This window comes from Nicotiana tabacum, chromosome 15, assembly GCF_000715075.1.
Source record: "Nicotiana tabacum cultivar K326 chromosome 15, ASM71507v2, whole genome shotgun sequence".
Taxonomy (NCBI): domain Eukaryota; kingdom Viridiplantae; phylum Streptophyta; class Magnoliopsida; order Solanales; family Solanaceae; genus Nicotiana; species Nicotiana tabacum.
In genome coordinates this window covers 100,844,023-100,866,862 of record NC_134094.1, presented here as the reverse complement: position 1 = coordinate 100,866,862, position 22,840 = coordinate 100,844,023, and the positions used below count along the sequence as shown (strand labels likewise).

General features: G+C 42.8%; 2 protein-coding genes across 2 annotated transcripts; both read right to left on the bottom strand.

Moving 5' to 3' along the window:
- Nucleotides 1–406: 406 nt before the first annotated feature.
- On the bottom strand, nucleotides 407–1,762 carry LOC107806384 (LIM domain-containing protein WLIM1). Its single transcript, XM_016630528.2, has 5 exons — nucleotides 1,475–1,762; nucleotides 1,186–1,282; nucleotides 1,072–1,106; nucleotides 896–985; nucleotides 407–798 (listed from the first exon to the last, which is right to left on the bottom strand). Exons 1-5 carry the CDS (start codon nucleotides 1,607–1,609, stop codon nucleotides 592–594), a joined length of 564 nt encoding a protein of 187 aa, XP_016486014.1. The 5' UTR covers nucleotides 1,610–1,762; the 3' UTR covers nucleotides 407–591.
- Nucleotides 1,763–22,073: 20,311 nt separating this feature from the next.
- Nucleotides 22,074–22,598, bottom strand: LOC107816845 (uncharacterized). The gene has a single exon (XM_016642591.1). It carries the CDS (start codon nucleotides 22,596–22,598, stop codon nucleotides 22,074–22,076), a length of 525 nt encoding a protein of 174 aa, XP_016498077.1.
- Nucleotides 22,599–22,840: the final 242 nt, after the last annotated feature.

Genomic DNA, 22,840 nt, shown 5'->3' with positions numbered 1-22,840 from the left:
TCGACAACGGAGTGGCCGTGAATTCAAACTCCTTAGGGCATCAAGGCCACAAACCGACCACCACTCTGAAAAATCACAATTTTTCTTTGTTTGGAGTAGGAACAAAGCAGTGCAGAATGGCGATTGTCAAAGGACGAATGTCACCAAAGTATAATTTTCCGTAAAATCTCCATTTTCTTTTATTTTTAGCATGCATCACTACTGTTCATATAGACTACCTATACAGTTTGATGGACCCTAAGTTGGGTAAAATGGTGAATACTTCTAGAAATCTGGTGCTAAGAAGTTGATACTATTATAAAAGTATTGGCTAAGTTTGTGAAATATAGCTCGTTGTGTTTCACAGGTTCAGTCTATTACGCACCGACAAGAAGCAAAAAAGTTAACACAGACACCTAAAATATGATTCAGAATATTCAAATTGATAGAAGCAGATGAGAGAAAACTAGGCTGCAGAAGGAAGTACATTCATGGAAAATCCTGAAGTCTGCAGATGAATAACCATTATTCATATTCTAGATCAATAAAGCGGACAGTAAAAATGCAAGAAGAAAAAGATGAAGATGAACTACGTGATATACGGTTGGGAGTTTATGATTCTGCGATGACTTTAACTGAGTTCTTGTCGTGATCACCCTCGAGCTGGCTTAAGTTTCCTTTTTCCTTGATCAGTTGAATATGGTGATGCTTGCAGTAGAGGCGGCCCTCGTGTGCAATATAGTTGGACGGGCTAATTGTACAGCCACCATGGCTACATTTGAAGCAGCTTTTGTGGTATGGTGTTCCATTCACTGATACCTATAAATAGAGTCGAAATCCAAGATCTAGAGTCAATTAATTCAGAACGAGTATGATCTTATTATATATGTATGTTTAATTCTTTCTGCATATATACCTTTTCTGTTGGATAGACAGTATTCTTGCAGCCAAAACATTTCTCTCTTGTTCCAACAAACATGCTTGAGACTTTAGCTGCCTGTGGTTTCTGTTTTAAATATTCAACATAGATTAGTTATTTACAAAATATGCTCACATATGTCAACAAGATCGAGTTATTCATTTGTCACTTACCTCATCTTTCTCTGGCTTCACAATTTTGGGTGTCCCTGGAATAATTTTAATCTATCAGTAACTTTTTTCATTTGTAAAAATCAATTTTGAGTTATGTACTTTTTCTCTAAGTACCTTCAAAGCTTTTGTCCAGACTTCCAGTTCTTTTGAAGAGCTGATCAAAGTGAGGTCTACAGTAGAGAACTCCCTCAAAGGAATTGTAGTTGCTTAGCTGCAATTGAAGATAATAATAAGCATTGCTAATTAAGATGGAAAATTGGATTAAGAAGTCTAAATCTACTTTCTTTCTGAAATCTATTTTCTGATATGTTTTTACGCCACAGAAAATGAATGACTGAATACAAATCTGAACAATGAGCTCTACTGAATTGGCTTAAAAAAAAACAAAATGTAAGAAACAAACCTTGAGAGTACCCTTGCAGTGATGGCATCTGAAACAAGCTTTATGATAGACTCTATTGTCTGCAGTTAATTTATCAACCAAATACACTGTCTTTTCACATGCCATACATTTCTGTGTTGTTCCTGCAAATGCCATTGTCAAGTTTTTAGAGGTAGTAAACTAGTGTTTTCTGAGTCTTTCCCCCTCTCTTTCTTGATTTTTGTGGCAGAGAGCTCTCGGTCTTGGAATTGGAAAGGAGAATGGGGGCAAGATAAGAGGAAGAATGTAGATAAAAAGTTATGGTGAGGCAAAAAGGAGCAATTTAACTAATTGAGAAATGGACATTTGATTGTCATTTTATCCCCACTATGAAGCATCCAACTACCCCACTTAAGGCCTTTTTCTTTTTAGGCTTCCCCTAAATTTTTACACAATTTTGTCATTTGATTTAAGGTATATATCAAGTTTTGGCTAGAAGGGAAGCCTTGCCGCAATGGTATAATTAAGAGGCTTGAAAAAATCCGGTATGAAAAAAATCTTTTGTAAAAATTTAAGATAAAATTGTGTACAATGTGGACCAATACGATCTTTCTCTTTTCCGACCCTTGTGCATAACGAGAGTTTTATCGAGTTTTTGCTTCTTTTGAAGGCAAAAATATAAATGTATAGTTACTGAAAAGAAAATAAATCAGTGAAAATGAGGATGAAGTCAGTCATGATTGTTACTTGCGTAGCTATCAAAGTTCACATGCTGTGTTGGAGCCCAGTTGGTAAAATGCGACTGTCTTTACAGCTTCAACTGATTTGCTACTGATATAGTAATATCACATGAATTACTATCACCTACTCTTATGAGATATCTACTGTCATCAAAAGACCGTTAATTTTTTTCCTTCTTGAATTATTTGGTTGTTTTGAGTGGACCATATTGTTGTCATCAATATGAAAATAAAGTTTTGTTGGACCATATGCATACAGTTCCGTTAGACTGATTTTCAAATTCAAATACCAAGCCAGTGGCACTCACTCTTTCCCCATCCAAAGGGGGCACATGTCGCAATCATAAATTGATATGCCGTCAATAAGTTATTACTAGTTTAAGTATTTTTTATACTTACGATGTTCGACACATTTACCTTAATTTCACAAGGTCACATTTACCTTTATTTCACAAGGTACTTGCTACCTAAACATTGTTTATCTAGTATCTTAATGTTATTGATACATTAAAATCTTTGAGAATTCAAATGCATGCTATTTTGCTGGACTCGTCTAACATTTAATTAAAATGCTACAATCTGGTTTCTTTCAAGAGAGGGAGAGATGTAATTTCGAAGTCGTTGAGAAGTTGAGGTCCTTTTAATAATTTAAAATGGTAGCCATATTCCTTCCGAAGGGATCAATTTTTTCTTTAGATCAGTAAGGTTTGGTGGAATGGTATTTAACTATCAAGTGAAAGAGAGCTTTTTCTATGACGAATATGATAAAAAGGGACACCTTTCGACAACCAAATAGTTTCTTATGATAAGTCTGTTTAACTCAAAATATAGATCTTGGTCCAACCAATTAGATTTAAATTAAGAAGAGTCAATTTTAGCCAATAATATTCTCCAAAAGATAAGGTAATCGATTTTATGACAGATAATGTGTATATTTTACCGAATAGTAATGAATGTGAGCAACAATAACAGTATTCAATGGTCCAAAGAGATGAAAGATAGCAGTAAATAGTATTAAATAGCAATTAATGATATTTAAGTAGATAAAAACGTGTGAGTCACCCAAAAAGGGGTGGGATATGTGAATATTCTTTCTCACAATGAAGAATGATTGATGAGCCTTAGAACACTCAGGTTGTTCTTGGATCAAGTGGAAAAGCTAGACAAGAATCTTAGTAAAAAGAATATTTTCGTATGCTTGTAATATGGTCAGATTCTCTCTATAAAGTCAATGTGTTTTCTTATAAGTGAATATCACATGTCCCCTATCATTGTGTCTCTTTCTATTTATAGGGGACATATTCCTAGAAAGCCTAATAGTACATGTGCAGAGAATATCTACTAGAATATTTTTTTTAGTGTCATATCTTAAAGCTAACCGTTATAACTCTGCCTAGGGTGCTTAACCTCGACCTTGATCTACGAAGACTTCTCGACCTTGATCCTTGCTTACTCTTCGACCGCGACCTTCATCATTTTTGGAACCATTTCGACCTTGGGAAGGTCTTCATTGGAGTCGTGTTGATGACACACGACAGTCTGTGAATGCCTCCTTAATGTTAACATGGTTTGATCATATTAGAGATAATTTTTGACTCATACAGTTAGTCCCTCCGCTAATTGAAGTCGTCCTCGCAGGTGAGCTCAATGAGCGGATACTGTCGTTTTCGGTCGAACTTATCAAGTAAGCTGCAAGAGTCATAATCGCCTTGTCGAACAGGCCACGTGGCCCTCCGTGGGCCACATATTTCAAATAACTCAAGTTTCCCGGGCAATTTGTTGGAGTTATCCTGTCTAGGGATTGGATTGACATCATGACATCAGACGTCATTATGACGCATATTCCCGATACATTGCCTCGATTCGTGCATGATCTTTGATTGTATCTGCCATTTTGATTTTGGTGCCAATTATGACGAGCCGTTTTCGGGTTTAGTGCCATGATCTTTATAAATACAGGTTTTTGGACTTGAGTTTGAAGTTTGTTTCTTCTAACTTTTTAGAGCACCATCCTTCTTCTCGCCATTTTCTTCTATGAACTTTCTTTCCTCACTCTACTTCCCTACACCATCTCCATTCTTTTCCGCTTGTTATTCGTCTTTATTACTTTACATCATGTCTGACTTATCATCAAACGCTAGTGAGGGGTGTCGCGTTGCTCCTTTGGCAGTTATGTTTCCTTCTCATAGGGAGGGTGCTTCCGCTATTGTTGATTATGAATCATTCTCGTCAGTGGAGGAAATAATTCCTCGCACTCCTGACGTTAGGTCCGACCTCACTCGGTCACCGGACGTCGCGCCTGGGATTTTCCAATCGACGATGACGCCTAAAGAATTGGCAAAACTCAAGGCCAAGTTCAGCCTTCCAAACCATATCGAACTGATCCCGGCTGGTGAGGACGTGGTGCAGGTTCATTGTCCCGGATACTGCGGTCTATACACTTATCCCTTCCTCATCTTTTATTCTTTCCTGCTCCTTCCATTGGTGGAGGAATTTTGTTGTCACTACGGCATCTGCGCTGCTCAGCTTGCGCCGTATGTCTATAAAATTATTAGGATGTTGACCAAATTTGCCGAGCTGGCCAGGGTTGAGCTGACGCTGCAGCATTTGGTTCATCTCTTCGTCCCTAGCTTCTATAGGAAAACGATGATGAATCTTCAGCACCGTGGAGGCAAATATTTGGTGGTGAAGATGGACAATAAGGCCAGTAACCAGTTCTGGCTCAATATTTTCTATGTAGGGACTGAGCACGTGTTGACTAATGCCGAGGGCTTTCACGAGGCTTGGAATTACCCACGTAAGTGCTCAATTTTTGTTTGCGTTCCTTTACTTGCTCGGAATTAATTGAAGGACTTCCCTTTCCTTGTAGCCAATAATCAGCCTCCCCTTTAGTCACGCGCTCTTCTGATTGGGTCGAGCAAATCCTCCCCCACGTCATGGGAATTCGCAACTGGCCGAGCTTCATCAAGAATTTCAGACCGGCTCTTCCTTCGACAAGTAACCATTTCTATTTGCCCGTGGTCATTTCATTTTTCATTGTACACCGACTCGATTTGGTAACTTCATCGTTTGTTTCTTTCCTAGTCAGGGGGTCTTATCGAAGGAGCCGGGCACTGGTGCCATCTTTATGGAGGAAGGCTACCGCACCTTCGGCCTCCACCACTATCGCAACTACCACCGCTTCTGTGTTGACCCCTCCCTCGGCGGCCACAGTTCAAGAACCTGTTTCCGTTCCATCCATTGCTTCCGCTCCTCGACTTTTTTCACTAGTCGATGAGGATGATGATATCTTTCCTGAGGATGGTAGTCTAATGCCTCGTAAGAGGAGAGCCGTGGATGCGGGAGGAGAAAGGCCAGTAGCCGTCGACTTGGAATAAGGCGACTTCATTTTTCGTGAGATGTCCATAGTGCATGTTGGAAAGAGCACTGAGGTGGACTCTGAGGTCCTGTATTTGGAGGAGATGAACGTGAGTGCATCGATGCATCCTGCGGGGGAGACAGTCAAAGGCGGGATGCCTGACGATGGCCTCGCACTTCCGAGGCAAGAGGAGGTTTCGTCTTCTAGGGCGGTAGTGGATGTCCCCTCTTCTGCTAATGGCAGAGAGAAGGCCATTCCTGAAGAGGACGTTAGGTCCGACTCCGATATGGATCTGGCCGAGTTGAGGATGATCGACGAGGAACTTCCGATCTGGTCCAACTCGAGGTGAGGTTGGAAGGGGGTTCCATAACTATTACGATTCCGATGGATCGTAATCTGCTTGTAAATACCGAGGGAGTAGTCCCTGCCTTCGGTCCTCTTTGTTCTGAGGTTGAGGGTACGACCCTCGAGATGATAAACGACATCACTTTGTCGAATAACATTGCTGGTCTCGCCCACTAGGTAAGTACGACTATCATCTGTTCTTTTCCTTATGCTTTAGTTTCTTTGTAAGTTCTAACCCCTTTTCTTTGTTTTGTAGATGTTTATTCTAGAGATTGAGAGTGCTCGACGGGAGAGAAGACATAAAGAAATTTACGTGAAGCTAAAAGACAAGTATATAATATGCCTTGGAAAGTACCAGGAGCTCCGATGTCGGCTTCGCGAAGGTGGCGACGTGCGGGTCCTGAGGGAGGACTTAAAGAAGAGGAACAAGGAGCTTATGTAGGCTGTGGAGAAATTTAGTGTCCTTGAAGGGACGTTGAGGAGCAAAGAGGAAGATCTTGAGCTCAGCAGGGGCATAGAGGCACAATCTAGTGATCTCCAAGACCAAGTGGTTCAGCTACGAGTCCAACTTGAAGAGTGTCAGTTCAAGGTGGAGGATCTCAACGGCGAGGTCGCCGAGAAGTAGGAGGGGCTTGATAAGGTGTAGTCTGCACGGTCGGAGGCTCGGAGGAGGGTGGAGTTCCTTGAATTGGCGAACCGAACCCTTCGTTCTGAGCGACAAAATGACTTATCGATGGCGAGGGCTAAAGAAGAACGGCTCGATGAAAGGATTTGGGATTTGGAAAAAGAAATCTTTGATCTTTATGATCGAGTTGCTGCTCTGGAGGCTGAGAAGGCCAAACTTCTTGCACGGCCTTCTGTCTTCCCCAACGTCCCCTATGAGTTGTACGAGGAATGGATTCATACCGAGGCCCAACTGGATGTGCTTCGTGAGTTGCATGTGGTGGGTTCCATTCCTATTGCGGACTTCGAGGATGCTCGGGTCAAGGCTCGCGCGGCTCGGGTTTCTTGTGGCTACGACTCGGCTACGCCTCGCCCCAGCAAAGAAGATGAGGACAGGGAGAATGCTATATTTTTCCTTAAGGATGAGGCCTGATACGATTCTGTTTACCCTCCGGGCGAGGATGGAAAGGGTACTGGAGATCGGGGCGGTGACGGCATTAAAGACCGAACCAGTGAAGACGTTGTAGGTCGTGATGGCGATTGGCAGTAGTAGTTTGTTTTTATAATTTTGTGTATTTTTGCTAGCGTCTTCAAGAGCCTTTGTAAGAAACCTTTGTCTATAGATATCAAAGTTGGGTTTTTCTTTCATTTATGCCTTTCTTATTTGCCGTGATTTATTCCTATACTTTTTTTGTTTTGCTCCTTCATACTTTTGTTGTCGTTCGTTGGTTGGTCGTAGTCTTTGGGTTGAATAGCTATAGGATAAATCACCCCCTTTGTCTATATAGATCAAGTATGTTTGGGGATCGATCGGTTAGGTTTGAACGGTTGGACTTAGCTTCTTCTTCGGTTAAGTATAACCTTCTATCAAAACGTGGCCGAGGGCTAATAGGTGTAATTCGAACTTGGTCAAATTTGACCTCTTTAAATCGCGGCCAAGGGCCGGTATGTGTTGTTCGAATTTGGTCAAATTTTAACCTTTTGTTAAATATAGGTATTGTTTGAGTTGGGTCGAACATGACCTTTTATTAAGGTGTGGTCGAGGGCCGGCAGGTGTTGTTCGAGCTGAGTCAAACTTAACCTTTTGTTAAATGTAGATGTTGTTTGATCTGGGTCAAACTTGACCTTTTATTAAGGTGTGGCCGAGGGCCGACAGGTGTTGTTCTAGCTGAGTTGAACTTAACCTTTTGTTAAATGTAGGTGTTGTTCGAGCTGGGTGGAACTTGACCTTTTATTAAGGTGTGGCCGAGGGCCGACAGGTGTTTGTTCTAGCTGGGTCGAACTTAACCTTTTGTTAAGGTTTGGCCGAGGGCCGATAGGTTATTTCGAGCTGGGTCAAACTTAACCTTTTCTTGAGGTGCGGCCGAGGGCCGATAGGTCTTATTCGAACTGGGTCGAACTTAACGTTTTGTTAAGTCAGTTTTGATAAACATAAGTTTCTACTACTTTGACACTGTTGTTCTGATTACATGATTGGATAAAGTTACAAACTTTGGGCGTTGGCTGGCGTTCCAGTCCTAGTCTATCTAGTCCCTTAATTGTTCGACTTGGAGAGTATTGAGGAGTCTGGCAATGAAAGAGAAAAAGGTATTTCCTTCGCATAATTCGACTCGAAGTGTCCGTTTCGTCGCCTCGTTAAAAACCTCCTTGAGAAAACCCTAATGAGACAAAACTCAAGTGAGGGAAAAAGTGTACGACTTGGGGGCACTTCTTCTTTTTAGAAGTTGAAGTATTTGAGGTAGTTGATGTTCCAATTTTTTGGTAATTGTTTTCCTTCCATCGTATCTAGTTGGAATGAACCCATATTTGCTTTGTCTATAATTTTGTACGGGCCATCCCAGTTTGTTCCCAGTTTGCCTTCCCGCGGATCTCTGCTTGCTTGAGTTTTGGCTTTGAGCACGTAGTCCCCGACTTTGAGCGGCTGGACCTTTGCTTTCTTGTTGTAGTAGCATTACACTTGCTGCTTTTGAGCGACCATCCTTATGTATGTCATATCTCATCGTTCGTCGATCTCATCGAGTTCTTGCCTTCTACTATCGTCATTACTATTACCGCTTTCGTGAGAGTACCTTAGGCTGGGCTCTCCAACATCGACTAGTATCACTGCTTCGGGCCCGTAGACCAGAAAGCAGGGCGTCTCCCCTGTGCTTGTTTTCGGGGTGGTTCTATACGCCCATAGTACTTCTGGGAGTACTTCTGGCCACAGTCCTTTTGCGTCTTCGAGCTTTTTCTTCATGATGTTTAATATGGACTTGTTGGAGGATTCGACCTGCCCGTTACCCGCTGGGTGATATGGGGTTGAAAGTATTCTCTTGATATGCCATTTCTCGAAGAATTTGGCGGTTTTCTTTCCCGTGATCTAGGGTCCGTTGTGGAAACTAATCTCTTTGGGTAGGCCGAATCGGCAGATAATGTTTCTCCATATGAAGGGGATTACCTCTTGTTCGCGTATTTGGGTGAACACTCCTGCTTCCACCCATTTAGAGAAATAGTCAGTTAAAACTAAAAGAAACCGTACATTACCTTTTCCTGCTGGGAAGTGGCCCATGATGTCCATTCCCCACTTGATGAACGGCCACAGAGAGGTGACTGAGTGGAGATGTTCGCCCGCTTGGTGAATTATTGGGGCATATTTCTGACATTGCTCGGATTTCTTCACAAACTCTGAGGCATATTTTTTCATAGTGGGCCAGTAGTATCCCGCCCTTATGAGACACCTAACGAGTGCTCGATCGTCGGTATGAGTGTCGTAATGGCCTTCATGAACTTCTTCGAGGACGTGTTGGGTTTGGTTTGGGCCTAAACATTTTGCCAGAGGGCCGCCGTAAGTTCTTTTATATAGGTCGTTGTGGAGGAGGTTGTATCTGGTTGCCTGCATTCTTAGTTTTTTGGCTTCATTCTTGTCGTTTGGGAGTGTGCCGTCCTGCAAGTAGGCGATAATACAATTACGCCAATCCCAGGTTAAACTTACAGATCTTACCTTGATTTGGTCTAGAGACGAGTTGAGGAGGTGGACTACACTTTTATCCCCGGTCGTGAGGCTTTTGGTGGCTGCGGCCAATTTGGTGAGGCCGTCTTCTTCAACATTCTACACACGCGGGATCTAGTCGAGCTAGAATTTGTTGAACTTGGGCAGCACATACAGATTTCGGTCCGATATTTTCTTAACCTTTGTTCTTTGATTTGGAAATTCCCTGTGATTTGGTAAACTACGAGCTGGGAATTACAATGGAGTTTTAACCGCTTCCCCCATACTTGAGTGCTAGTCTCAATCCTGCAATTACGGCCTCATACTCGACCTCATTTTTAGTCATATATGGGAATCTTATGGACTGGTGAATTACTTCGCCGGTAGGGACCTCGAGTACGAGTCCCATTTATGATCCGGAAGCGTTGGATGTGTCGTCGGTGTATAGGACTCATAGGTCTTGTGTTTGGAGGGAAGCTTGGATGGCTTCCTTCTCGACCTCAGACATTATCTTTGTACTAAAGTCAGCGAGCACTTGCAACTCTATCACCGTTCGCGGCTGATATGTGATATCATGCTTGCTTCGCTTGATGGATCATTTGGCCAGCCTCCCCAATAATTTGGGTTTATGTAAAGGGCCTCTCAGAGGAAAGGTGGTAACGATCGAGATAGGGTGGCACTGGAAATAGGGTCTAAGCTTTCGTAAAGCTATGACGAGTGCCAGGGTTAGTTTCTCGAGGTGTGGGTACCTCATCTCGGCGTCGATAAGTGTTTTGCTAATGTAATAAATGAGAGATTGCATACCTTTACTTTCTCGGATCAAGACTGCACTTACTGCCACTTTGGAGACGGCCAAGAAGACGAGGAGATGTTCTCCGGGTTGGGGCTTTGAGAGTAGGGGCGGTGATGATAGATACACCTTCAGTTCTTGTAGAGCTTGTACGCACTCGGGCGTCCACTCGAGGCTATTATCCTTTTTAAGTACGCCAAAAAATCTGTGACATCTATCGGATGACCGCGAGATGAATCTCGATAGGGGTGGCTATTCGACCAATTAACCTCTAGACTTGCTTCTTTGTAGTCAGGAGCTCTAGTATCCCTTCGATAGCTTTGATTTGGTCTGGGTTGACTTCGATCCCCCACTGTGACACTAAGAAGCCCAAGAATTTTCCCGAGGCTACGCTAAACGCGCATTTCTCTAGGTTTAGTTTCATTCTGTACCGTCTCAGTATGTCAAAAGCTTCCTCCAGATGGTTGATATGGTCCTCCGTCTTTACGGATTTGACCAGCATGTCATCGATGTATACCTCTATGTTTTTGCCGAGCTGATCTTTGAACATTTTCGTGACGAATCGTTGATAAGTAGCTCCTGCGTTCTTCAGCCCAAATGGCATGACCCTATAACAATATGTTCCTCAGTGGGTGATGAACGTGGTTTTCTCCTGGTCCTCTTCTTCCATAAGTATCTAGTTATAGCCCGAGTATGCATGCAGAAAACTCAACAGCTTGTGCCCGGCAGCCACATCGATGAGTTGGTTGATATGCGGTAATGGGACCAGCTACCACGTCGATGAAGTCCACACTCATCCTCCACTTCCCGATTTTCTTTTTGACCATCACTATGTTAGAGATCCACTTAGGATATTTCGATTCCCTGATTGAGACATTTTCTAATAGTTTATTCATGTCATGCCCCGAACCTAGGAGCGAGACAAGCACCCGGTGCCTCACCTAACCTGGCGTACCAAAATTGCGACTAAGGGACTCTGAACATATAATGTCATACTTTGGCCATGGGGCCACCTTGCAAGACAATTTGCGAAGCAAAATATAAAACTGAATGGAAACTAGCACTAACTAAACATCAATATAAAGCTAGGCCGACAAGGCCGTCATAGCTACTACAGCTGACAAACCATCAAATATACATACCAGGCCTACAAACCCAACATACTGCACTAACCAACAGGATATGTCTACAAGCCTCTACTGATAGATGTACTATGATCGGAACAGGGCCCCGACCTACCCATAACATATATACAGATGTACACAACACTCTAGACCTGGCAACTCCGAAAGACGTGGAGCTTATCGATCAGGCTGAACTCGGGAAACACCTACTGAGGAGATCTACTCGTCTGTCTATCTGAACCTGCATGCATGAAATGCAGCGTCCCCGAAAAAGGGACATCAGTACGAAATAATGTACCGAGTATGTAAGGCAATAACATAACTGAAAATCGAAACTGAACTGATAATATAATAACTGGAAGTAACTGGGAGTCAAAGATGATCTGGAGATATACTTACCTGCTGATACTGACTCAACTCCTTCAATATAGTAAGTAAAATAATTGTACGGCCTTATAAGGCTCGGTATATATAACTGCTCTGCCATAGTAGGCTCGCTCATAGGCGCTCGGCCATACTAGGCTATGTATCTCGACCATGCTGGGCTCGCTCATAGGCGCTCGGCCACAGTAGGCTCGGTATATAACTTTCCATCTGATCAGAGGTTGCCCAATAGGGGCCTGCCCATCGATTATAGCTCGATGGTAATGAAAATACTGTAATACTGTATATATAGGCTTGCTGCTCTCTTGACTAGAAGAAGACAATACTAAAATTGAATATAGAGTCTCGATAAGGAATAATATTGTAACTTATGAGACTAGAATAGTGTGAATAAATTCATGAATATGAACTTCTCTTTTTGTCTCATTACTAACACATGTAGCTACGAGATCATGCCAAAATGAAGGAAGGATTAGCCTTAACATACCTTATCACAATCTTTCCAATCACCAAGTTGAACTCACCTCTTTGCATCTTAATCTACAAGAATGATAATAATACTATCGTTAAGTTACGAAAGGTACAACTATCGCACAACGAACGACAAACCTATTTTGTATTAAAACGGGCAGCATCTCCCCTATAATCCTTACTTCCTCCAAATTCAAGATAACACCAACAATACAAGAACAGAACAATAACAACATATATACATCATTTTCCAGCCCTATATACACCATCAAATACTACAAAACAGCCCAACACACCCCAATCTCTTCATACACAAAACGACCATCGTAGTAGTGTCAAATGACCCGAAAATGTTATGACGAACGACCAGCCAACCACCCTACATTTATATGGTGTTTCTACACCCCCTTCCTCCTCCAAAACTCCACAAAACAGTAGTAAAACACGCAGCCCAACAGCAACACAAAACAGTCCACAAAACAGTCCGCTACAAGTAAATAACTCGAACTCACGGCTTCCGATCACCGTCCCGTGAGTTCTCACAAGTATAGAACGACTTACCATGAATTTATAGAAGAAAAACTGGATGAAAGAGAGCAGTAAACTCACCTTATTTGTTGGATAACTCAGCTCCTATCTTGGTTCTTCAAACTCTAGGTTTTACCTCCAATTAGAACTTGAAAGGGAGAGAAAATCAATTAGGGTTTGTGGGAAATTTTTGGGAGGATTCTTTGCAGAGCTTATGTCTGGTTATTATGCTCTATTTTAAGTCTAATATATGAAGAAAATAGGCCCTTAAAAGGCCTCTTTGTACGACCCGAAATGGCCCATTTTTGGGCTTTCATTTAAGCAAGTAGGTGACACACCTACTTGTCACCTAGCAGCTTGCGCAGTATCGCACAAATGCCCACATCTTTCTACTCCAATGTCGTATTGACAAACGGTTTAATGTGTTGGAAAATAGACTCATAGATCTTTAATTTGATGGGTGGAACACCCCATGACTCTAAGTATATTGGGAGAAAATTGCAGTTACATTTGACCCAAAGTTTCAGTAAAACTTATGAATGTAACTTGTGATGACTTTCATCGACTTTTGTTCCACAACTCGCTTGACTTCAAAACATAACACACGGATGTCATATGACTAATATAAATCATAACATAATATCCTTATCATGTTAATCACCCTAGTCTCACCCCAAAGGTACATGTTATAACATTTCCAACTTGTCGACTTTCGACGAAACATTGTTTTATTTAATTGCTTTAGCTTCTGAACTGTCCAACCCTCTTTGTACTTGTTGTTCATGATCTTCAATATTTGTTACCTCAGAGGTAACATGATTAACTTACTTTATATACTTTTAAATATTATCTCATTTTTGGTCCTACATTAGTTTGCTTACGACGCATTTTTACGTACGAAAATATAGGGTGTAACATCACTCCCCCTTTGGGAACATTCGTCCTCGAATGTTTACTCTTAGAGACTTTGGAAAATTTTCCCAAAGTATCCTTCGTACACTAGGTTAAAACCAACCTGCACGTAGCCAGAAACATACTATGCATGCCACATATGGCCAATCTTTATAAATAGCAGCAATTTGCCTCACCGACCATAAATCATAAATATTGAAAGTGAAAAATAAAAGCTTACCTGATGACCTGCTAGCCTACATAGAGCTATGTTGTAGCGTCCCATCTCGAACCATATCTTCAGTTTGACATAGGTGGGGGTATTTAGACTTCATTTCTTCCTCCGATTCCCATGTCATCTCTTCTACATTCTTGCTCCTCCATAAAACCTTTACGGAAGCTACCTCCTTATTTCGTAGATTGCGGATTTGTCGGTCTAGGATGGCAACTGGAATTTCCTCGTATGACAAGTCCTTTGTAATCTGTACATCATCCGTGGGCACCACTCGGGTAGGATCTCCAATGCACTTCCGTAGCATAGATACGTGAAAAACCGGATGGACAGACTCCAATTCTGAGGGCAACTCTAACTCATAAGCTACTTGGCCCACTCTCCGAATGATCCTATAAGGCCCAATATACCGTGGGCTAAGCTTGCCTTTCTTGCCAAACCTCATCACGCCCTTCATAGGTGATACCTTTAAGAATACCCAGTCATTAATCCTGAACTCTAAGTCTCATCGCTGCACGTCAGAATATGACTTCTGACGACTCTGAGCTGTCAACAGTCGCTCCCGGATAAGCTTTACTTTCTCTATAGCTTGCTGAACCAGGTCTGGCCCATGTAACCCAGATTCTCCAACATCAAACCACCCTATAGGAGATCTGCACTTACGCCCATACAAAGCCTCGTACGGAGCCATCTGGATACTGGAGTGGTAACTGTTATTATATGCAAACTCGATAAGAGGTAGATGTTCATCCCAACTTCTTTTAAAATCCAACACACATACTCGTAACATATCCTCGAGTGTCTGAATTGTGCGCTCGGCTTGTCCATCAGTCTGTGGATGAAAAGCTGTGCTGAGATTCACCTGAGTCCCTAGACCTCTCTGAAATGACCTCCAAAAATGTGCTGTAAACTGAGCCCCACGGTCAGATATAATAGAAACTGGTACTCCGTGTAGCCGCACTATCTCCTTAATATATAACTTTGCATAATCTTCTGTTGTATATGTAGATCTGACCGGTAGGAAGTGAGCTGATTTCGTGAGCCTATCGACTATCACCCATATGGAATCGAACTTACGATTAGAACGAGGTAAAACCATGATAAAGTCCATGTTTATCGCCTCCCATTTCCATGTCGGGATCTCTATAGTCTGCATTAGCCCTCCGGGCTTCTGGTGCTCTACCTTCACTTTCTGGCAACTAGTACATTGGGCGACAAACTCAGCAATGTTCTTCTTCATATCGTTCCACCAGTACACATCCTTAATGTCATGATACATCTTCGTCGATCCAGGATGGATGGAATATCATGAATAATGTGCCTCTGACATAATCCTGTCTCGTAGCCTTGCTACATCTGGAACACACAAACGACCCCTATATCTGAGAACCCCATCTCCCTTGAGCTCTAACAATGGCTTCTTCTGCTGCGGAACTCGCTCTCTCAACTCGACCAACTCTGGGTCCTCGTACTGCCTTTCCTTGACTTCAGCTATGAGGGATGATTTTGCAGTGTTTTGGATTACAACTCCACCATCCTCAGAATCTACTAACTGAACCCCCAACGAAGCCAATTGATGAATATCTCTAGCTAATTGTCTTTTCTCGGGCTCTACATGTGCTAAGCTACCCATAGATCGGCGACTTAAGGCATCTGCTACAATATTAGCTTTCCCTGGATGGTAGAGAATGTTAACATCGTAATCTTTCAATAACTCAAGCCATCGCCTCTGTCGCAAATTCAACTCTTTCTGCTTGAAGATATATTGTAGGCTTTTATGATCAGTAAATACATCAACATGAACACCATATAAATAATGCCGCCATATCTTAAGTGCATGGACAACCGCAGCTAACTCGAGGTCGTGGGTCGGATAATTCCTCTCGTGCTTCCTCAACTGCCTTGAAGCATACGCAATTACCTTCCCATGTTGCATCAGGACACATCCTAACCCGACACCTGATGCATCACAATACACGGCATAACCCTCTAGACCCTCTGGAAGTGTTAGAACTGGAGCTGAGGTCAACCTGTTCTTAAGCTCTTGGAAACTCCGCTCGCAAGCCTCTGTCCATTGAAACTTAGTTTCTTTCTGTGTCAACTTCGTCAATGGTGCCGAAAGGGAAGAAAAACCCTCTATGGACCTCCGATAGTATCCTGCTAAGCCTAGAAAGCTACGAACCTCTATCGGAGTGGTAGGTCTAGGCCAAGATTTCACGGCCTCAATATTCTGAGTGTCCACCTTTATCCCTTCATCTGATACAATATGCCCCAAGAATGCTACATACTTTAACCAGAACTCACATTTAGAAAACTTAGCATACAACTTACGATCACGGAGGGTTTGGAGTACCGCTCATAGGTGGTTCGCATGCTCATCCTCTGAACGGGAATAAACCAGAATATCATCAATAAATACTATAACGAACAGATCTAAAAATGGTCGGAATATGCTATTCATCAAGTCCATAAATACAGCGGGTGCATTAGTCAACCCGAAGGACATGACAAGGAACTCGAAGTGGCCATATCGGGTCCTGAAGGCTATCTTCAAAATATCTTTTTCCCGAACTCTGACCTGGTGGTACCCCGACCTCAAATCTATCTTTGAAAAGCATCTAGCCCCTGCAACTGATCAAACAAGTCATCGATCCTTGGAAGTGGATACTTATTCTTAATAGTTACCTTGTTCAGCTACCTATAATCGATACATATCCTCAGCGAGCCGTCTTTCTTCCGCACAAGTAGTACTGGTGCACCCCAAGGTGAGGTACTGGGCCTGATGTAACCTTTCTCCAACAAATCTTTTAACTGCTCCTTCAACTCCTTCAATTTGCCAGGTGCCATTCTATACGGAGGGACGGATATTGGTTGAGTTCCTGGAAGCAAATCGATGCTAAAATCAATCTCTCGCTCTGGAGGAATACCTGGAAGCTCATCTGGAAACACATCTGCATACTCTTTGACTACGGGAATAGACTGAAGTGTAGGTATCTCAGCATCTGCATCTCTAACTCGCACAATATGATAAATGCACCCTTTTGCGATCATTTTCCTCGCCTTCAGATAGGAAATAAACCTACCTCTGGGTGTTGGTGTATTACCTACCCATTCAAGGACTGGCTCACCCGGAAATTGAAATCTGGCTGCCTTTGCTCGGCAATCAACTGTGGCATAGCAAGCTGCCAACCAGTCCATGCCCATGATAGCATCAAAATCCATCATCTCTAGCTCAAATAGGTCAGCTGAGGTCTGACGACTACAAATTGTCACCGTACAACCTCGGTAAACCCGTCTAGCAATAATCGATTCTCCGACCGGTGTAGATACCGCAAAAGGATCACTTAGTATTTCAGGCACTATACCAAACTTCCTCGTGATAAATGGGGTAATATACGATAAAGTAGATCCTGGGTCTATCAAAGCATAAGCATCGTGAGAGCAAATGGTTAATATACCTGTCACAACGTCTGGTGAAGACTCCTGGTCCTGTCGACCCGCTAAAGCATAGATACGGTTCTGATTACCACTTGAACTGGAACCTCTACCTCTGCCCCGACCTCTACCGGCCGAAGACTGAGACTCACGCCCTGAAGGATGCACGGACATAGATGATCCTGTTGCTGAACTCGCTGGTTGTGCCATTCCCCCCGAATCTCTATTTGGGCAATCTCGCATCATATGCCCCGGACGCCCACATATATAACAAGCATCAGAACCTGCTCGGCATTGGCCCAAGTGTCCTCTACCACAGATGTCACACCGTGGAGGAAATGACCATGTCTGCGCAGATCCTCGCTGTCGCTGCAAACCCGATGCCCGTGAGCTCTCACCTGGTCCTGACTGAGTATAGCGGTCATACCTGTAACCCTGTAACCGAGGTGGTGGAGGCCTAGGTGGCCGTCCGAAGTACTGGGTCCTATAACTACCCTGAGATTGCTCCTGAGACCTGGGAAATCTCATCCTCTTACGTTGCCCTTACTCAGCCCTCTCTGTACCCTGCTGCCAACACCTACCCCTTTCTATATTCTGGGCGAATGCCTGAATCCGGGAGATATCCATACTATCCTGCAATGCAGCAGTGGCACATGCCTCGGTTAACTCTGGGGCTAACCCTGCTATAAACCTGTGAATCCTATCCCGCATAGTAGTAACTATGGATGGTGCATATCTGGCCAATGAGTCAAAACGGAGACTATACTCTCGAATACTCATATTACCCTGCTTGAGGGCTAGAAACTGATCGACTCGAGCCTGTCGGATCTCCCGTGGTAAGTACTGGTCAAGGAAGGCATCTGAAAAATTCTCCCAAATAGCTGGAGGTGCATCACGTCCCCTGGACCTCTTCCATCCCTCGTACCAAAGGATGGCTATATCTCGGAGTCGAAAAACTGCTAGCTCAACTGCCTCTTTCTCCGTGGCATGCATAACACGAAAGATCCTGTGAAGCTGATCTATGAAATCCTGCGGGTCCTCCCTCTGATCTGTCCCCGTGAACTCTGGGGGACTCAAAGCAATAAACTCTCGGACCCTTGAACTCCCAGACCCCTCAGAAGTTCCTGCACTAGCTGATGCCCTAGCCTGTTGCTGGGTAGCTACCAACTGTGTCAACAAATGCACCGCACTCCTCAAGTCCTGATCTGATGGAAGTGGAGGGGGAACTGGATGTGCGGTTTCCCTAGGAATCTCCGTAGTTGGTGGAGGAGCCGGTAATGGCTGAGTAGGGGTTTCGCCTTGAGCCTCAGACTGGGCCCCATCTACTGGGGGTACCCTGCTGGTCCCCTCACCTGCTGCTGTATCTCTCATCTGGCTAGCCGTAGTCTTCCTAGTCACCGTCATCTGTGCATGTAAACACCAACACATAAGTTTAATTCAAATTTCCTATAACTCAGTTCTATAGCACGATTTAGATTTCAAAGAAGGGTAACCAACTCCTAAATGCCCTGTAGTTCCCTGCTTATATAATGTGGTGCACAACACATCTATAAACAAGACTCTACTAGACACGGCTTGTAGACTTCCTAGGACAGAACTACTCTGATACCAAGTTTGTCACGCCCCAAACCTAGGAGTGAGACAAGCACCCGGTGCCTCACCTAACCTGGCATACCAAAATTACGACTAAGGGAATCTGAACATATAATGTCATACTTTGGCCATGGGGCCACCTTGCAAGACAATTTGCGAAGAAAAATATAAAACTGAATGGAAACTAGCGCTAACTAAACATCAATATAAAGCTAGGCCGACAAGGCCGTCATAGCTACTACAGCTGACAAACCATCAAATATACATACCAGGCCTACAAACCCAGCATACTGCACTAACCAACAGGATATGTCTACAAGCCTCTACTGATAGATGTACTATGATCGGAACAGGGCCCCGACCTACCCATAACATATATACAGATATACATAAGATGTACACAACACTCTAGACCTGGCAACTCCGAAAGACGTGGAGCTTACCGATCAGGCTGAACTCGGGAAACACCTACTGAGGAGATCTACTCGTCTGTCTATCTGAACCTGCATGTATGAAATGCAGCATCCCCGGAAAAGGGACGTCAGTACGAAATAATGTACCGAGTATGTAAGGCAATAACATAACTGAAAATCGAAACCGAACTGATAATATAATAACTGGAAGTAACTAGGAGTCAAAGATGATCTGGAGATATACTTACCTGCTGATACTGACTCAACTCCTTCAATATAGTAAGTAAAATAATTGTACGGCCTTATAAGGCTCGGTATATATAACTGCTCTGCCATAGTAGGCTCGCTCATAGGCGCTCGGCCCTACTAGGCTATGTATCTCGACCATGCTGGGCTCGCTCATAGGCGCTCGGCCACAGTAGGCTCGGTATATAACTTTCCATCTGATCAGAGGTTGCCCAATAAGGGCCTGCCCATCGATTATAGCTCGATGGTAATGAAAATACTGTAATACTGTATATATAGGCTTGCTGCTCTCTTGACTGGAAGAAGACAATACTAAAATTGAATATAGAGTCTCGATAAGGAATAATATTGTAACTTATGAGACTAGAATAGTGTGAATAAATTCATGAATATGAACTTCTCTTTTGTCTCATTACTAACACATGTAGCTACGAGATCATGCCAAAATGAAGGAAGGATTAGCCTTAACATACCTTATCACAATCTTTCCAATCACCAAGTTGAACTCACCTCTTTGCACCTTAATCTACAAGAATGATAATAATACTATCGTTAAGTTACGAAAGGTACAACTATCGCACAACGAACGACAAACCTATTTTGTATTAAAACGGGCAGCATCTCCCCTATAATCCTTACTTCCTCCAAATTCAAGATAACACCAACAATACAAGAACAGAACAATAACAACATATATACATCATTTTCCAGCCCTATATACACCATCAAATACTACAAAACAGCCCAACACACCCCAATCTCTTCATACACAAAACGACCATCGTAGTAGTGTCAAACGACCCGAAAATGTTATGACGAACGACCAGCCAACCACCCTACATTTATATGGTGTTTCTAAACCCCCTTCCTCCTCCAAAACTCCACAAAATAGTAGTAAAACACGCAGCCCAACAGCAACACAAAACAGTCCACAAAACAGTCCGCTACAAGTGAATAACTCGAACTCACGGCTTCCGATCACCGTCCCGTGAGTTCTCACAAGTATAGAACGACTTACCATGAATTTATAGAAGAAAAACTGGATGAAAGAGAGCAGTAAACTCACCTTATTTGTTAGATAACTCAGCTCCTATCTTGGTTCTTCAAACTCTAGGTTTTACCTCCAATTAGAACTTGAAAGGGAGAGAAAATCAATTAGGGTTTGTGGGAAATTTTTGGGAGGATTCTTTGCAGAGCTTATGTCTGGTTATTATGCTCTATTTTAAGTCTAATATATGAAGAAAATATGCCCTTAAAAGGCCTCTTTGGACGACCCGAAATGGCCCATTTTTGGGCTTTCATTTAAGCAAGTAGGTGACACACCTACTTGTCACCTAGCAGCTTGCGCAGTATCGCATAAATGCCCATATCTTTCTACTCCAATATCGTATTGACAAACGGTTTAATGCGTTGGAAAATAGACTCATAGATCTTTAATTTTATGGGTGGAACACCCCATGACTCTAAGTATATTGGGAGGAAATCGCAGTTACATTTGACCCAAAGTTTCAGTAAAACTTATGAATGTAACTTGTGATGACTTTCATCGACTTTTGTTCCACAACTCGCTTGACTTCAAAACATAACACACGGATGTCATATGACTAATATAAATCATAACATAATCTCCTTATCACGTTAATCACCCTAGCTCACCCCAAAGGTACATGTTATAACATTTCCAACTTGTCGACTTTCGACGAAACATTGTTTTATTTAATTGCTTTAGCTTCTGAACTGTCCAACCCTCTTTGTACTTGTTGTTCATGATCTTCAATATTTGTAACCTCAGAGGTAACATGATTAACTTACTTTATATACTTTTAAATATTATCTCATTTTTGGTCCTACATTAGTTTGCTTACGACGCATTTTTATGTACGAAAATATAGGGTGTAACAATTCACCTCCTCGTGGATGACATCGTTGATGAAGGGATTGAATTTTTGTCTGACTTGCCTTACCGGAAGGTAGAATGGATCAGCCTTTAAATTTATGTGTGGTGATATCCTTGGGGATACCCGACATATCTGCATGGATGAAGGCAAACAAATCCGCATTAGTTATTAAGAATTGACTGAATTTACCTGGTTCTTAGAGTTTGCAGCCGATGTAGTCCTTTTTGCTATAGTCACTGGGATCTAATTGAACGGGGTCGAGGTCCTCTATAGTCGAATCTGCAGCTTCAACCATTTCAGGATCCATGATGATGTCCCTGGTCTTTTCTTGTGTCGACCTCGACCCTGTTGATTGCTATGCACTTTTTTCCTTATCTTTTTTCTGTTGGGTTGTTGTTCCATCTAAGGCGATGTGGTAGCATTCCTGGGATGTGCGTTGTTCTCCCTGTATGCAGAATATCCCCCAAGGTGTTGGGAATTTGATTACTTGGTGTAAGTTGGAGGGAATGGATCTCATGAGATGTATCCACGGTCGCCCTACTATGGCGTTGTACGCGGTGTCCTAGTCCATAATGTGGAATGTCGTCTCCAATGTTACGCTGTCGGCCAAGACTGGGAGTGTAATTTCTCCCAATGTCTGCTCAACTACATTATTAAAACCGGTTAGCGTGATGCAGCGCGACACTATAATGTCCTCAAGTCTCATCTGGGTGAGGACTCGGGGATGGATAATGCACACTCCACTTCCATCATCCACCATGATGTGTTTGACATCAGTATCTAAAATGCACAAAGTAATTACGAGAGCGTCATTATGAGGGAAAGTCAAACCGTTGGCATCTAACTCATCGAAGATGATACTTTCTTCGAGTCCGTCATACCATTCGTAGGTGATGGATCTTTTGAGCTTGTGGGTGGCAGTGAATATAATGTCGTTGATGGAGGTGTCATCGCTGCCGTTGATTATCATGTTGATAGTGCGAGATGGTGACAGTGAATTTGGTGGGCCTTGGCGTTCACGTCCTCTGGCAAAGTTGTTTCTCCCCTTGTCGATCAACAGCTCTTTGAGGTATCCCTGCTGCAACATGTTCATAACCTCTTGCCTGAGGGCAATGCAGTCTTCTTATTTTTGTCCGTGCTCCTGGTGAAATTTGCAGAGGGCGTCAGATTGTTTGGAGCTCGTGTCGGACCTCAACTTGGGTGGCTATTTCACCTTCGTTCCGAGTTTTTCCAGGGCATAGACTATTTATGTAGGTGACTGATAAGTGGGGGTTTTGACTTCTTTTATCACCTTTTAGCTTTTGTTTTAGTCCGAAAGTATTGAATTGT